At 41.9% G+C, this 17,252-nt stretch overlaps 3 protein-coding genes across 3 annotated transcripts; 1 reads left to right on the plus strand and 2 right to left on the minus strand.

Moving 5' to 3' along the window:
• The first annotated feature begins 372 nt into the window (after nucleotides 1-372).
• On the plus strand, nucleotides 373-10,357 carry LOC134790412 (E3 ubiquitin-protein ligase Arkadia-like). Its single transcript, XM_063761182.1, has 11 exons — nucleotides 373-720; nucleotides 808-2,414; nucleotides 2,753-2,872; nucleotides 3,839-3,966; nucleotides 4,133-4,251; nucleotides 5,916-5,986; nucleotides 6,393-6,476; nucleotides 8,477-8,547; nucleotides 8,717-8,798; nucleotides 9,509-9,693; nucleotides 10,211-10,357. The coding sequence occupies exons 1-11, from the start codon at nucleotides 594-596 to the stop codon at nucleotides 10,332-10,334; spliced, it is 2,718 nt and encodes a 905-aa protein (XP_063617252.1). The 5' UTR covers nucleotides 373-593; the 3' UTR covers nucleotides 10,335-10,357.
• A 911-nt stretch (nucleotides 10,358-11,268) lies between these two features.
• LOC134796075 (uncharacterized) lies at nucleotides 11,269-13,110 on the minus strand. The gene is made up of 4 exons (XM_063768012.1): nucleotides 12,740-13,110; nucleotides 11,981-12,129; nucleotides 11,791-11,902; nucleotides 11,269-11,459 (listed from the first exon to the last, which is right to left on the minus strand). Exons 1-4 carry the CDS (start codon nucleotides 13,009-13,011, stop codon nucleotides 11,324-11,326), a joined length of 669 nt encoding a protein of 222 aa, XP_063624082.1. The 5' UTR covers nucleotides 13,012-13,110; the 3' UTR covers nucleotides 11,269-11,323.
• Nucleotides 13,111-14,094: 984 nt separating this feature from the next.
• LOC134790423 (uncharacterized) lies at nucleotides 14,095-17,087 on the minus strand. The gene is made up of 8 exons (XM_063761193.1): nucleotides 16,722-17,087; nucleotides 16,452-16,521; nucleotides 16,111-16,343; nucleotides 15,799-16,037; nucleotides 15,591-15,720; nucleotides 15,306-15,447; nucleotides 15,031-15,168; nucleotides 14,095-14,302 (listed from the first exon to the last, which is right to left on the minus strand). Exons 1-8 carry the CDS (start codon nucleotides 16,904-16,906, stop codon nucleotides 14,138-14,140), a joined length of 1,302 nt encoding a protein of 433 aa, XP_063617263.1. The 5' UTR covers nucleotides 16,907-17,087; the 3' UTR covers nucleotides 14,095-14,137.
• Nucleotides 17,088-17,252: the final 165 nt, after the last annotated feature.

Genomic DNA, 17,252 nt, shown 5'->3' on the forward strand with positions numbered 1-17,252 from the left:
ATACCGCTTTCTCTGCTACTCCTACTGAAAGTTCTATAAGTGTATCTCGTTCGGTCATTTGGCTCCTCCCCCGTTTCCTCTCTATATTATTGTACCTCTAAGTATGTGTTGGACATATAATGGCTCCGCTTCACGTTGGGCCAACGCCAACGAGGGACGCATTTATGCGTTAGAGGGAGCAAGTGATATTGCTATCTCATTCTACCGCATGGCTGCGTCTCGTTGGCGTTGGCCCAACGTGAAGAGGAGCCATAATATAATTATATTACCTATACTAACTACTCTTTGTGTTGGACCCGCTGAAATAGGATTGGACCAAAAAATAAAAGCAGAATATTATTTTTATTATGGCAACTGCAAAATTTTAGTCTGTTCTGTGACTTGTGTCTGAAATTAGTATCGTATTTTACCAGAATAATGAAAATAAATATAGTAAAATTAAGTAAGTCATGCGTAATTCACATATAATCAATGAGTAAAATATCACAAACAGTGTAAAAATAGTTTATCTAAAATGTCTGTTGTTACTCGCCTGCTTTGATAAGTCATCAGTGAACAACTTATTATGACGATATAATTACCACTGGTCAAAAATGACTGAAAAGGGTTACGAAGGTGAGCAATCTAGTCCCGTGTGGGACATGCCCGGCCCGTCATCGCTGGCCGCTATTTTGGACACGGCGTTTACTTCTTCAGCATCTGACAACCCATCAAGGCATGGTAAATAAATAGTAAACATACGTAGCATATTGTTATTTATTGGTCGTTTCGTTCTTACTCACTATTCACGTGTTTGTGTATTTGTAGAAGAAATGGAATGCGAAGCGTTGTTCGCCGAGAGCGACGACGACGTGGAAGTATTGCCGGCGCCTGAAGAGGCCATATCGTCTGGCAGAAGCGACCATGCCCCCAAACGTGTCATTTCATCGAATTACGTTAATTCCACATCACCTGCCCAAGCGTTTCAAGTAAACATCACGCCATTGCCGCACCCCGCCTCGGCGCGTACACCCATTCCTGATGAGTACCAGCCGCTGCCAGATAGCTCCAGCTCACTAGATTATATGCTTGGGGTTACTGGTACTGATGGTGCTCACCCCATGACATCTATTGGTCATGGAAGGATACCAGATCTCAACATGAGGTACCAACCTAAGCCTATGCCTATGAACCAACAAAGAGGGTTATACTTTCCCAGCTACTCTCATTATGGGCATAGTGTGCGGCCCACACGGGACTATGTAGTTGGACCACACAACACTAATAATGTAATTGTGGTTAGTGATGACAGGAATTTCTTAAATCATCCAATAAACTATACAGTTCCTGTTGCTGAACCTTCTTCACGGGATACTATCCCTCATATGACATATCAAACTTTACAACCTGCCGTTGAAAATATTTTTGGCAGTCGTATGTCTGCTGCTTCTAATCTTCTAGATGCCACTTCCATTAGTTTGGAGAGACCAAGCCGTAAGCTGAATATATCTCCACGGAGGAGACAATCTAAAGAGAATGAGGTCAATCCAAACTTGATTGAAGTAAGCTCAGAAGAAGAAGAAGACAATACTTCGACTCCAAGGAAAAGACAGAGTGACAACAGTGTGGAGCAGCAACAAGCTGCAGACTCAGAATACCCTGTCCACAGTGTCAATGCTGCTTCTGGTAGTGGAAATGGTGCATTGGATCTGGCCTCTCCTCAGATAAAGAGGGAACCAACTGAAGTTGCTACGGAAGCATCTGGAGACGCAGAGATGACTAGACACAGCCAGCCCGGGCATGTGTGTGCGGGAAGACTGGGGAACGGGCATTACACTACTCCCACACAGCCCACCCACTATGTGCACAATAACCATGTCAAACAAGAAAATCGAACTTGTGCTAATGCTCACGGGCCACATTGCTCCTGTTCCATGAACCATGTTCATGGAAATTGCATGCACACTCACTCTGGGCACCATCGGGACTTTTGTCACAACAACCCTTCCCACATAGAAGCACAAAACCTACAACACCACCACCATCACCATCACAGAATCAGGCCTTGTGTTCATAATAACACTGTCAACATTAATCCAACCGCATCTCGGATCAAGGAGGAGCCTGTCACTCAGATAGCAGTTAAACAAGAAGCAAGTGCCTCAGCTGCACCCAATAGTGAACCAATACCAGTGCAGGTTCCAGTTATTAAAGTAGAATCTCAACAAGCTCAGGTCAAAATTGAGCCGGGACAGTCAAGTTCCCAAAGCAGCAGGGTAGAGGAGCAAGTGAGCGTGAAGGCAGAGGGTGACCTGCAGCGGCGGCGCGATGTGGACGCCGCGGGCGACCGCCAGGAGCCCTCGCCGCAACCAGGCCCCAGCTCTGGAAGAAGTGCACCAGATTCAGATAGTAAACCTATAAATGTTAATAATAAGGTAACTATACTGAGTATGTCAGCTTTATTTTCAAGATATGTTTTTATAGTTTTCTAAGACTGTCTACAGCTTATAGTGCACTAGCGACCCGCCCCTTTGCATGGGTTACACAAAACCTTAACAAATTATACACCTAAACTTTCCTCAAGAATCACTCTACTGATAGGTGAAAATCCGTTTAGTAGTTTTTGAGTTTATTGCTAACATACATACAAACAGACAGACGGGGTGGGGGACTTTTGTTTTATAAGGTGTAGTGATGATTGTATGTATATTGTATGTAATGTTATCAGTGTTATCACAAAAATAATCTGAAACATATATTTTACGCTTTGTAGGAAGAAAGTTCCACATCATCTGGAAATGAGACATTATTGGCCCCAGATTTGCAGTTGGATTGGGTGTCAGACTCCAGTTCAGATGACGATGTACAAGTGTTGGAAGAAGACCCCAGTTTTGTAAGTAGCTACACCATTAATACGGCATCCTCTGTCAATACTCGGCCTCTATATGCCTCTGATAATGAAAAACGCTTCAGTAGTTCAGAAGACGGGAAAAGTTTACTAAGCATAGCATAAATAAACAAAAGGGGCTGTTAGTTATTGAATGACATTCTCTTGCGAGAGTATAATTTTTTTATATAGATGTGCATTAAATGCTTAGTCAGGGTATTCTCTAAAGTGGTAAATGACTGGAAATTTACCTACTTCATCCCCTCAAGCACAACTTACTAATAATCTACCATTATTAAATTAGTACCTAATGTACCTAACAATCAAGTATATGTATTAATATAATAATAGTATATGTATTAATGGCGGACTTAAATGGCATTCTCTACCAGTTTATGTGTGTTTATATAATAATTAATAATTTAACACACATAAACTGGTGTGTTTAAATAAAGTAAATTACGTAGGTGCTTAGTATAAGTAAATTATTGAGAGTTTGTTATCACTCGTGACGTGACTGGCGGAGTGTGGTCGGCATTAGTCACGGCCGCGCTCTGCGCCGGTAATGGACCGACCGCTCTGAGCGTGAACTGATAAGACGGCATGTGTGTTCTACAAGTACTACACTTTCAATTAATATGTTATTCTATTGACAAGTACGAATATTGTGTCGTGTACTTTGTAGTGATAAGATTTTTTTCTAAAAATGTCTAAAATCATTACTTGGATGTGTAATTGTAGTAACTAAAACTAAAACTCAAAGTCTGTCCAGATGACATGGCCAGATCTAAAACTGAATAAATAAGGGTACCTTTTATACCTTTTGAGGTACAAAACCCTGAACAAAGCAAGGTCATATTTCCTTTCCTCAAAATATTGTTCTGCGTATTCTCATGACGTCAGAGTATTTATAAGCTTGTTGTTTATTGTACTCCACTGGTGTTGAGACTGTTGAGAGCGTCTTGTTTGCAGCGCGAGGTGATTGACCTGACGTCGCCGCGCGCGCCGAGCCCGGCGGCGGCGCCGGCCGCCTGCTTCTCCCAGCCGCGCCCCGACCTGCTGCTGCAGGCGCCGCCGGCGCAGCATTTCATGCGCACTAGGTCGGTTCACGTGTTTTAAGGCTTGGATCTCTCTGGTTGGCGATTGACGCTGCATACAGCGTCACGTTCAGTTTTACGTCACAACGAATCATATGAGCCCAATCGCGAAGGGTGTAGTTATGCCACACGAGTGGTATTAAGCAGCGCTAAACGTGGTGTGTTGCAGGGTACGCGTCGGTGGATGCGTGGTGGCGTGCCGCGGCTGCTGCTGCGCGCCGCACGCGCCGCATGCGCACGCGCCGCTCGTGCGCGCCCCGCGCGCGCACCACGCGCCGCACCTGCACCGTGAGTCACTCACTGCCATCGCGTGCCCATCGCACGTTCACACATTGATACGTACTCATTCGTAAACCTTATTCAAGCGACATAAGGTCTACTAATGGTCAGTTATGAGTTTTGTTTTAGTACATACACCTTAATACATGACTGGGAGAAATAATTATACCTATCTACGCAATTCTTACAAGCTACTGCAAAATATTAAGATTTTTCTGTTCTATTATAAAACTATATATTTTTTAACATTTGTTCTGTTTTTTGCTTGCAAAAAGTATATTCACACTTCTTTAAAGGGGCCCACTGATTAACAGTCCGCCGGACGGTATCGGCCTGTCAGTTAGAACACAATTTTGACAGTTCCGAATAACTGACAGGCCGATACCGTCCGGCGGACTGTTAATCAGTGGGCCCCTTAAGGGGTCTAAATAACAAGAAAGATGCAGCTTTACACCACGCTTTGTCTTTTTTGTGGACTTTATTAAAGATTCGACTGGTCTTTTACTGCTTCCTTCATAAACAGTATATTAATCAATTTTTATCAATAGTATGTTTCTGCTTTATGCGGACGATATGAAAATCTTCAAAATAGTTAATAGTGAATTTGAGGCAAAATTATTGCAAGACGATTTAGATAGACTGGATTTGTATTGTAAAAACAACAATTTAGATTTAAATGCTTCAAAATGCTTTAGTATGAGTTTTACTAGGAAAAGAAATGTTTATAAAAGTGTGTACAAAATTAAATCACAAAACCTTATACTTAACTAAAAAGTCCTGCCGGGATCTAGGTGTCATTTATGATGATAAACTTACTTTTAATGAGCATGTAGAAAACTGACAAAGCTTATAAAGCTCTTGGCTTTCTGATTCGTTCTGCTGGTGACTTTAAAAAAATGAAAACAATTAAAATCATATACTGTGCCTATTTAAGATCTCAACTCGAATATGCTTCTCAAATATGGAACCCGTTCTATAAGGTGTATGCAGAAAATATTGAAAAAATTCAGAAGAAGTTTGTTAGATTCCTCTCCTTTAAATTTAAGCTATCTATGGACAACTATTCTATGTCATGCAAAAAATTCCATCTTGTCCCTTTATTTAAGAGACGATTGGCAAATTGCCCAAGGTATAGTCGATTCCCCGGATCTTGTGAGCAAAGTACAATTTTATATACCTGTCTCGCAACTGCGCAGAAGACCCTTGCTTCGCATCCCTCTTTCTCGCAATAACATTCGTAAAAAATGTTTCTTCCCTCGTACAATTAGGTTATTTAATGAACTTAATGATATGCCCGATGTAGATTTGTTTCACAGCAAGATTAATAATGTTAAAAATATTATTTTCAATAGATAGTTAACGTTACCTGACTTAAGTTTGCGTTCATAGTTTATCAGGAATATTCCTATATAGTGTAATATTCTGCTAATTTGAGACCTTTATATTTATGTTATCTAGCATTATATATGTGGAAGCTTGTAATATGCATATAGTAGATAAGTCTATTAACCTATGTATATTAGGCAGTAAGCATCCCGAATAAAATAAAATAAAAATAAAATAAAATAAAATTAGAGTCCGTCTAAGCTAACTCTGCACCGTGTTCAAAAGCACAGCCACAGCTATCAAACATTATTATTAGACAGACTAATGAGAATCTCATTGATTTCCAGCTCTTCGCGACGTATCGGCACCACCGTACCGCGTGCACGAGCAGTTGTGGCACAGCCAACGGCATATGCTGGTAAATTATCCGTTTCAATTATTTACAGAGCGCCACTAAAAATAAGAGATTGGTAGGTATTAGCGGGGATCAATCGCGAAAAGAAAAATACAAGATGTAATATTCTAGAAAAGGTTTTTCATTTAGTTATGTATGTATGAAACATACCTCTTTCCCTAACTTGTCGACATAGCATACCTCCATAGCATTAGGTATATCTTATCAATGGTTCTCAAAATTTACATTTTAATTAAACTCGTTATTATGACCTTAATACTTATCCAGTGGACCATATCGTTATCAATACCAACGAATAACCGCAGTTTTATTCTGTATACAGAAGGAGCAAATATTGCAGTAATAGTCAACTTTTCAAGTCAAGTTTGCCCGTGTATCTTCGATACTTATTACTGGTTGGTCCCCTTAGGAGATGCAGCGACGCAGCATGGCGCGCGAGTCTGCGGGCGGCGGGCTGGCGCACTTCCCGCCGCCGCCCACCACTATGCTGGGGGTAAGTCCCCCCCTTGACCCCGCAGGAGATGCGGCGGGCTGGCGCACTTCCCGCCGCCGCCCACCACTGTGTTCGGGGTAAGTCCCCCCCCCTGACCCCGCAGGAGATGCAGCGAGCGGCGGGCTGGCGCACTTCCCGCCGCCGCCCACCACTGTGCTCGGGGTGAGTCCCCCCCCTTTCCCCGCAGGAGATGCAGCGAGCGGCGGGCTGGCGCACTTCCCGCCGCCGCCCACCACTGTGTTCGGGGTGGGTCCGGGGTGGGTCCCCCCCTGACCCCGCAGGAGATGCAGCGGGCGGCGGGCTGGCGCACTTCCCGCCGCTGCCCACCACTGTGCTCGGGGTGAGTCCCCCCCCCCCCATTTCCCCGCAGGAGATGCAGCGGGCGGTGGGCTAGCGCACTTCCCGCCGCCGCCCACCACTGTGCTCGGGGTGAGTCCCCCCCTGACCCCGGAGGAGATGCAGCGAGCGGCGGGCTGGCGCACTTCCCGCCGCCGCCCACCACTGTGCTCGGGGTGAGTCCCCCCCCCTTTCCCCGCAGAAGATGCAGCGGGCGGTGGGCTAGCGCACTTCCCACCGCCGCCCACCACTGTGCTCGGGGTGAGTCCCCCCCCTGACCCCGCAGGAGATGCAGCGAGCGGCGGGCTGGCGCACTTCCCGCCGCCGCCCACCACTGTGCTCGGGGTGAGTCCCCCCCCCCCCTTTCCCCGCAGGAGATGCAGCGGGCGGTGGGCTAGCGCACTTCCCGCCGCCGCCCACCACTGTGCTCGGGGTGAGTCCCCCCTCCCCCCCCTTTCCCCGCAGGAGATGCAGCGGGCGGTGGGCTAGCGCACTTCCCGCCGCCGCCCACCACTGTGCTCCGGGTGAGTCCCCCCCCTGACCCCGCAGGAGATGCAGCGAGCGGCGGGCTGGCGCACTTCCCGCCGCCGCCCACCACTGTGCTCGGGGTGAGTCCCGTCCCCCCCCCCCCTTTCCCCGCAGGAGACGCAGCGGGCGGTGGGCTAGCGCACTTCCCGCCGCCGCCCACCACTGTGCTCGGGGTGAGTCAGTGCATAGCTATACGCGCTTGTTAGGGCCAGTTGCACCAACCACATTTGACAGACTGATCAACGTCAGCAGGCGCGCTCCGGCGCTTTACTATGAAACTTTCCATAAATAAAAATTTAGCGAACTCTTTAACGATACGAACAGTTTGGTGCAACCGACCCTTAGTCTTGTACGGCTGGGGTTCTGAAACTTGGGTGGGATTTATAGTTACTTTAACATCGGGCAAGGACATCGTTATCGATACTCTATGTATTTCTGCAACATTTATTATCCTCCTTTATTCTTCAATTGAGTAACCAAGCAACCAAACTTATCATAACGAGTGTATCCGATTTGAATGAAAGACAATACGTCTTTTATGTGTTGGAATAGGGTTGGCAACTGTCAAAGGTTTGCATAGATGGCGCCATCATAGCTTACCCCTTTTTCTATGAGATTTGGTTTAAAGGGCTGGCATCCAGGTCATTAAAAAAAAAACAAAATTTGACACAATAGGGGATATTACTGCAATGTTCTGCCGCCAGAGTGCAGCACTACCGACTCAGTAAATTCGTAGACTAACTTATACATACTGTGCCTTAAACTATTTTTTGACAAGTTTTCACAGACAATAAAATATGACATTGATGCATCAAGGCGGTTTGTTAACAAGGGCCTACCGGTAAACGCGAAAATCGAAATTTAGTTATCTGCCTCTTTATCGCTTGAATATGCAAGAGTGATAGAGAGATTAGATAACGAAATTTCGATTTTTTTGCTTCGCGGTAGGCCATGTGATTGACGTGACGTGTGATGTGTCAATGTGGTTTGTTTACTGTATGTGCCACAAAGGTGCCACCTACGCAGAGCTTTGCCTAATATTCCCTATTCCAGGGATTGACAGGGCAAGCTATGATGGCGCAATCTGCTAAATACTTCGACCGGCCAACCCCATTTAAAATGAACTATTATTTCAGTTTCCTGATTACTTCGAACGGCTAGACACAAACGGACCTAATGTCGATTTTGAATCAACAAGACCAATGATGTGAGTTTATTCTAATACCCTTCTTGGATATACATAATTATGTTCATTGTGATAATGTTTAATATGAATTAAATTAACTAAAACTTTACAATGTACATATGTACATTGAATTTGTGTCATGAAATGGGTGCGTCTAAATATAGCATTAATGAAATGTATATGATTGCAGGCAAGGTCCCCACGTGCACCACCACATGCACCACTACCTTCAGATGTACCCGCCACACTTACATATCTCCATACATCCTTCGGTAAATGTTATGTTGTACTTATTGGTCCTACTTTCGTTTCTTTCTGTAGTCCCAATAGGTTAGTTGAAAAATAATTGTTTTCTTTAAAAATGTAAAATAGCACACATACCATGTAATAGCTGTATAAATGGAAACTAACTAGAAAGTCGTATAAAAAAATCGGTTAACCTTTTGGACGCCAATGACCGATATATCCGCACCGCAGGTTCAACGCCAAAGACCGATTAATCGGTCACAGACCACAGAGCAACATTAGACCTACGTGCATATGCATAAAGTTCAATTTCAGTTTTGACACTTCGGTGACGTGGCGTCTGAGTGACAGCTTTTGTGTTTGACATGGCGTCGAAAAGGTTAACGGCCGTTTGAGGACAAGGAGACTTCTGGATTATGAAGTAATTTCAGATTAAACATTATGTCTTAAGGGCCAGTTGCACCAGCCGTTCTTAACAGACTGATTAACATCACTCAACAGAGAACTATGAAAATTCTCATACAATAAAATTTTGCGAACGTTTCACGGTGACAGACGGTTTGGTGCTACCGACCCTTAATCGGTGAAATCGTTAGGCCGCGGACTGGACACTCGCGACTGGCGGTGCGATCGTCGCTGCTTTCGTAAATGGATTCATTCAAGTGTAGACATTGATGTGCGTGGTCCAGTCCGCGGCGTCAGTGTAACCGACGGTTGACGTGTGGTGTGGTGGCAGGGCTACGGCTCGCTGTCGGAGGCGATGTCGCGCGAGGCGGCGGTGGCGCGGCGCGCGGCGCGGGGCGCGTCGCTGGCGGTGATCGAGCGCAACACGTACCGCCACGCCTACCCGCGCCACCCCGGCATGCCCGACGAGAAGTGCACCATCTGCCTCTCCATCTTCGAGGTGGACTCCCACTGCAGGTGACACTTTATTTTTAGCACGACGACGCGAAATATCCCCACGATCCGAGCGCTTTATGTAGGTTTCGCATCGAACGGCCGGAATCGGCGCACGGATTGCTTGACTAAAGGAATTTGAATATATTTCACGGTACACATTTAAGAAAGGCTCGCGCCGCTTCGACCGATTGATGTGAATCCTAGTATTCCTTTAATATTCTGAGCCTCATGGCACATCATTAGGCTAGTAACTTCTGCTGAAAATCCCATAACTTTCATCGGAGATTGCCAGACTAAACCGGCATTGCGCCTCACCGTAAGGCGTAAGTAAACTAAACTTTACTGTTTTAAATGTTGAATTTCCTCGTATTTCTACTTACCTCGGCCGTTTTGCCACGGAAAAATACTGGCTCTAGAAGTAGTGAAAACTATTAAAAATATCAGCAGCTACACTCCGCACTACTTTATTACCTAATGGAATTACTAATTGATCCGGTTGTCTTTGCGTTTGCAATAATAATAAGATGGTATCTCGCAGGCGACTCCCCTGCATGCACCTGTTCCACATGGAGTGCGTGGACCAGTGGCTCAGCACCAACAAGCACTGCCCCATCTGCCGCGTCGACATCGAGACGCACCTCAACAAGGATGCCGCCTTCTAAAAAAAAGGTACCCACTGTCTTTGCGCATAACTGTATTCCTAATTTTGGATCTCATCAAGTAAATAGGTCACAAGCTCCTTAAATAGGTACCATAGGACCAATCAAGAATGATGGATATTATTAGATTTGTGGCTTAGGGTGGTATTCCACCTGTCCAATTTCTTTGTCCTATGTCAGTGCCTCTCACTCTCTCATTAAAGCAAAATGTGAGACGCAATATACATTGGACAAAAGAAGGTGAATACCACCCTTACTCTAACGCTCTTTTTGATATGAGTGATATTATGTCAACTCAGGTCAAGTTGTTTTATGGTCCATAACATGACATTAACTAAAAAGCGCTGGTGGCCTAGCGGTAAGAGCGTGCGACTTTCAATCCGGAGGTCGGTCGCGGGTTCAAACCTGGGCTCGCTCGTACCAATGAGTTTTTCGGAAATTATGTACGAAATATCATTTGATATTTACCAGTCGCTTTTTGGTGAAGGAAAACATCGTGAGGAAACCGGACTAATCCCAATAAGGCCTAGTTTACCCTCTGGGTTGGAACGTCAGATGGCAGTCGCTTTCGTAAAAACTAGTGCCTACGCCAATTCTCGGGATTAGTTGCCAAGCAGACACCAGGCTCCTAAGAACAGTGGCAAAAAGTCAGGATAACGCGAGAAAGAACAAGAACATTGCATGAAGTTATGCTTAATTTCAGGTAAATGGTAAATCTAACTTCACTAACTTGCAAGATTTGATTAAGTAGAGACAGGACAGATGAAACTGAATAAAAATGCTTGAATGATGCTTGTTAACATTTTCAATTAATTTAATTGACTTTATTTACAAGATGAAGTAATTTCCGTATTTTTAACTTCAAACATTCTACTAATTACCTATTATATCTTTAAGCTAGTTGGCCACCAGAGATTGGCTAATAAGTAAAAATAACTTATGTCATTTGGTATTGTAACAATGAAAAAAAGAACAGTCTCTAAGTAGCACAATCACTGCTTTACAGCTTGTGAAGGTTGTTCAACCAGTTTCTCTTGCAGCTGTGGGGCGGCAGCGATGGCCTGCTGCTGCACCTCCAGCGACTCCTGCTGCAGCGCATGCGTCTGCTGCTTTTGTGCGTTACAGCTCCTGCACACAAACAATACTACTGCCACCATGTATATACACATACACATACATTTTATTCACTAACTATAAGTTTATAATTGTTATATTTTAAAATCTTATTACAATGTTGAGAGCCAGAGAAGTGGCTCATGTTGATTTTCATTAAGATATAAAAGGCAATTTCACTTAGTTTTGTAAAGAAATGATTTGTTATTTTGATCAACTTGATATTAAATAAGAAAATATAGTTGAACTTTATTGATAATGTTAGTATAAAAGTATATTATTATTATGCTTTAATAAAGGTTTTTTATACAAGATTTGATTTTGTTGGCTCCAAGGTAACACTTACCTGCATGCATGGTCTATTCTCTCACAAATGGCATCTGATGCAGCAATGTTACCAGACAAGTAAGATATTTCTGCAGCAACTGTTGCTAGTTTTTCTGCATAATCCATATAACCTGTGAAGTAAAATTATTTATATTATAGGCATATTTACAGGAAACTCAAGAAAAGGCATCAATCTGATATGGGCTTACTCAAAAGAACCCTAAGATTATGTTTAAGATCACAGAGAGATCCTCGCACAGCAACCAGCTGATCCCAGTGTTGAGGAGGAGTGCTATCTTCTCCCCATTCTAGTGCTTGCTTTACTAAGCAGATTTCCTTGGACAGTGCTTCTCTTAATCTGGAATACAATTTTGATAATTGAAATTAAGACCACTGTACATATAAGCACAGAAGAAATAATAGTACTACCATACAGAAAGGACACTTCCTACAAACCCGAACTTTGACAGCGGTTCAGGGTCGAATCATGCTATCCCTTTCTAATAAATGCACTATCCCTTTTGGCTATTTAGGGTTGTCAAAATTCAAGTGATTATCTTACCTGTGGTCGTGCACGCAAAAGGAAGTCAAGTGGTGCCAACCCTAAAGGCTGGCGTCCACTAGAATCGCAATAATTCGCCTCCTATATTTTCTATGCAACTGCGTCCATTGACGAAGAGCCGCGGCGCGCCGATTCTTGTGTAAAAATATGGGAGGCGAATTATTGCGATTCGATTTGATTCGCCTCGGCGAGTCTAGTGGACGCCAGCCTTAATAATTGCTCGGAGCAATGCTGAGCCGAACGGAGCCGAGTTCGATCGAAGTCAGGAGTGTCTCCCCACTGATACAAGATATAATGCAATGAATACAGAATCCTTAAAAAATGCTTAGGTATTTTATGAATGGTGCTATGTTATTACCCGAGCGCTAGCGAAGGTCTCACTTAACAATTAGTCAATTACACTAACCTCTCGCTCGTGTCCTGTATAGCAACCATAGTCACAGTGAGTAGTTGGGTGGCAGCATTTACATTGACAGTAGTTGCCTGGCGAATGAGAAATTCATGTCCCAATTTCTCTTCATCCGAAATAACTGGTTGCTCATCTTTTTGGTTTGCTTCGCAGGAGACTTGCGTGAGAAAGGGTAATGTAACCGGTGAAACTATACGTAGTTTTTGTCTAATCGTCCTATGCACCCTATATATTGTTTTTATAGTACTTAGTAGTCTACGTGTAAACATCTTCCTTAGGATTGGTGTTTAACTGGTTTTAATGAAATGATTATATTCCATTATTGTTTTCGGAAAGAATTTGCCAAGGAATGTTTGGTTTGTATAAATTGATTGATAAGGTTATGGAAATTGATTTTGACAGATGACAGCTGTCAAGAGTATATTTCAGTCACGGTTTTAAACGCTCTGCTCTAATCAGCCGATTCCATGCAGATTGCAAAGGGCCTCCCGCGAAAAGCGAAATTCGGTATCTGCCTCTCTATCACTTTTGCCCGGTTTACATTCGCGTGCAAGCCACGAGTGTAAGCGGTTGGCTCGTGGCATGGCTTGCGCTCGCCTGGCTCGCGTGGAGGAGGGGTTTTTTTAGGCACGAGTCAAATGGACTTGCGCGCGCGAACGCCAGCGCGGAATGGGAGTTGCAGCAGGGGCACTGGGTGTGTGTTTTTTTTGCATAACTAATTCTCGTATAAATTTGCTTATATTGTCCACGAGGACAAAAGACTTTTCACCACACCAGCTCGGAAAGGCTTACTTTGCACTTCAAAAACGGATCAGATTCACATGTGAGGCAAAGTTATCAAATGCAAATTTTGAGTTGTTTTCTTATGTTTACTGGTAGAATTTACTTTTAATGATGATTTTGGATGATAAATATTTAATAACATTCATTTGAATTTGTTTGATATTTTACATTTAAGTAATATTTGCTTCAGGTGTGGTGAAAAATTTTGTGTTTCACTCGGGGGCAAATTTTGTTTAACCTTCGTGCTTTTAAACCCTCGCAACGCTCAAGATTCCATTTTTCGAACCACTCGCTACGCTCGTGGTTCAATTTTGGAATCTTTCGCTTGCTCGGGTATCAATATTAGCACGAGCGGTTAAACAACAACTTTGCCCCCTTGTAAAACAAATAACTATTCCTGTTATTTTACTTGTTTGTCCTTGGAATATAATTATTGTCCCTGAGGAGAAAAGTTGTGTATGCCACACCGACGCGGGACAATAGATTTTTACAACTCATGCCTTAGTGGTCTTTAGGAAGTAGGCATGCTCAGGATTTTAAAACATAGATAAAACGATTTTATATTATAATTTTATTCCTAATTCGATTTTTCTTTTATTTACAAACCGCAAGTTAAGCAATCTTAAAATCAAAGGAAGAATAATCTCGCTGTCTCCTTTTGTCAGCTCTTATGTTGAAGTTAAGACTAACAAGATTGAGGTCTGTTGCTGCTATAAGCCTAGTTGAGTCGAAATCTAAACCGTATACAGGCGAAGGCCTCTTTGAAGTGAAGTACATCTGAAAAAAATAAGTAAAATTCATTTTATGTAAGAATTCTGCAAAAACTTTTAACCGCTACCACTATTTTATATAACACGCCATAGTAAACTTTATTACAATGTATTAAGGTTCAATTTATCCTGTAACCTTTGTCAGCTATAGGGCTTATTAACCTTTTGAACGCCACAGACGGCAATTGACGTCAACGCAAAATCGTGACAACGACGCCAAAGACGGCATTTGACGTCGATCGTTTTTTGATGAAAATCTATTGAAAAACACCCCACTTTTAGGTTGGCATTATTTATTCACAAAACTAAATTTTACCCCCGTGGCGTCAGTGGCACGGCAAATAGATGCGCCGTTTGGCGTTCAAAAGGTTAAATGACGTCGGCCCCGAGCAAGGATGGTTTTCCGTTTCACGAGATACAGGATGTCCCATAAATGACACGTCACAATTACACTGGATGTAGACCAGGCCAAGAGGACTCAAACCAACTTAACATGACCCCAGTAAAAGTAGCACGGTTTTCAAGTTATTGCCAAATTAAGAGCCCATCAACATGCACACTAGCATGATTATTTAAATTTAACGACGATTTAACGAGATATTTAATAAAGGGGGCCGCTACGTACTGTATTGTGTATTTAAGTACCTTTTGAATACATCAAACTAGTTTTTATGTTGCTGGATTCGAGAATCTATGACAATAATCATGATTCAAATGTCTTCCAAAAACAGTTACCTGAACATGACATTTGGCATTTCTTTGATCATACAGCACACATCTAGAGTGTTCTCCAGCACCCGCTAGGATGGCACGGTCACCATCAGTCTTCACACAGTACAGGGTCACTAAGAATGGGTCCTTTGAATCATATACCTAGAATATCATTTAAGTTTTATTAAAAAAATTCACAAGGTTTTGAACACCTAATTTATTTTTTACATATTAATGTTAATAAGTTTAAAGAATGAAACAGAATGGAATTATAGTAAAAAAAAATACTTTGTACTTACAACTTCAAAAGTTCTAGTATCAATGAGTTGCAGTTTCCCAGCATGCGTGACATAAGCAATTGTGTTCTCATCATGCCACTGCACATCTCGCACTGCTTGCCTTATATCAGGGGACATATTGGTGCAAGAGACAAATTTCGACCTGGGAAAGAAAATAATGATTACATTGTTAACAAGGTTCAATACTGTTTGTAGCATGGAGTTTAATGCTGTTCATAATTAATGTCTTTGCACAATTGATAAACTAATTACTTCAGAAAAAGTATTAAATGTAAAATTACCTACATTGTGACATCAACTAAAAGAGGCTTACTATTTCCATCTGGGCCAATAGCTAATTTAGTTTGTGATTTATTTACTGATAGGCATCTCAAACCCACAATACGTTGGTTTGGTACTCTGATTATATCTGAAGCTGAAAAAATTGCATTTTGATCAATTAAATATACCCAATTATATGAAAAACATGGCTAGTAAAAATATAAAAACTTACTTTTATAAAACTTTAACTTTGCAGGTGCATTCATATCATGCTCTATTCCATTATTGTACCAGTAGCAAAGGTTAGGACTGGTGCATGAAGCAGTGACTGCAATGGACACATCTCCAGTATGAATCAGTTCCACTGCAGAAACTTCTGACTGGCCCCCGTCATGACAGTCTTGGATATGGTGGAGCAAGTACGGCTTTTGCCTTGTGCCCTTAAATTTATAAACAATAGCACATCCATCTCTGTAAAGAATTAAAAGGATGAAAATGTAATTTAAACAAATCTCAGAAATATATCTGTAAGTTTACTGAGTACCTATTTCCACATACAAGGAGACCATTTTTAACCACAAATCTTGATATATCATTTGTTCTTATGTCATTTCGTTTAACTTTTGGTACTTCCACACTCCATATATATCCACTATCCTTTAAACCCTGTTGGTCGACAGGATAGCAACATAGTTTTGATCCAAGTGCTATCAGCACAGCTTCTGAATTGTGAAACTTCACCCAGGGCATGTATTTTGTATTATAACGGAGAGTTTTCTGGAAATCATATAATGACATATGCCTTGTAATATAATTCAAATACATGACTTCAATACTGTACATACAATATACTGCTATTATAAGCAATAAAAAAATATTGTTTACCTGTTTGTAAATTCCATTACACCAATTTCGTGAAACTCTACATAATGAATAGGATGAGAGTGGCTGGGACCTGCAAATAAAACGTTAACAAGAATTAGTAATTATCAAATCACCATCTATTTTAAAAATACAGTTGTTTTGGTTAGGAAAAAATATTTGTTTAAAAAAGAGGAAAGAATTATAATGTTTACTTTATATTCATATAATACAACCAGTATAATCACTGTAATAAAAATGTATTACCATTCTTTCTTATTTTTAAAACTATACCTGTTATCGACACTGTTGCGAACGAATAGGTTAGTGAAAGATCTCCAAATTGTATTGTCTTCTGTAATAAAGGTCTTCAAAGTTTTACAAGTGAGCATTACATTGCTCAGGTCTGATAATGCTAAAAATTTGAAGATTTTAGATAAAATATCAAAAGGTAGATCAAGAAGAGTTAAATCTGACATAATGTCTGTGTCGATTCATTAAGTTCCATTTCAGTGACCAGGATATTATAGTAGACTAGTTTATTTATTCATATTCTAAGGACAGTGGTGAGTGGTATAATTATTAAACAAATCAAATTAAAACATAATGCAAGGCTAAGAACATGCCATGACGAATTTAATATTTAGGACATAAACAAGACAAGTGACAGGTGGATGACAGCCATGACAGGTGAAGTGCTGCTAGTTCGCTAGATCTGTTTGAGTAGTTCTTAAAAATGTTGAAATCATGTTTAAATTATGGTAAAGTCGTGGTCTTTACAAGAATCAATTAAGGCGCAGTTAAAAACAAGTGCTATGTGACAGG

The sequence above is a fragment of the Cydia splendana genome, chromosome 1, assembly GCF_910591565.1.
Source record: "Cydia splendana chromosome 1, ilCydSple1.2, whole genome shotgun sequence".
NCBI lineage: Eukaryota > Metazoa > Arthropoda > Insecta > Lepidoptera > Tortricidae > Cydia > Cydia splendana.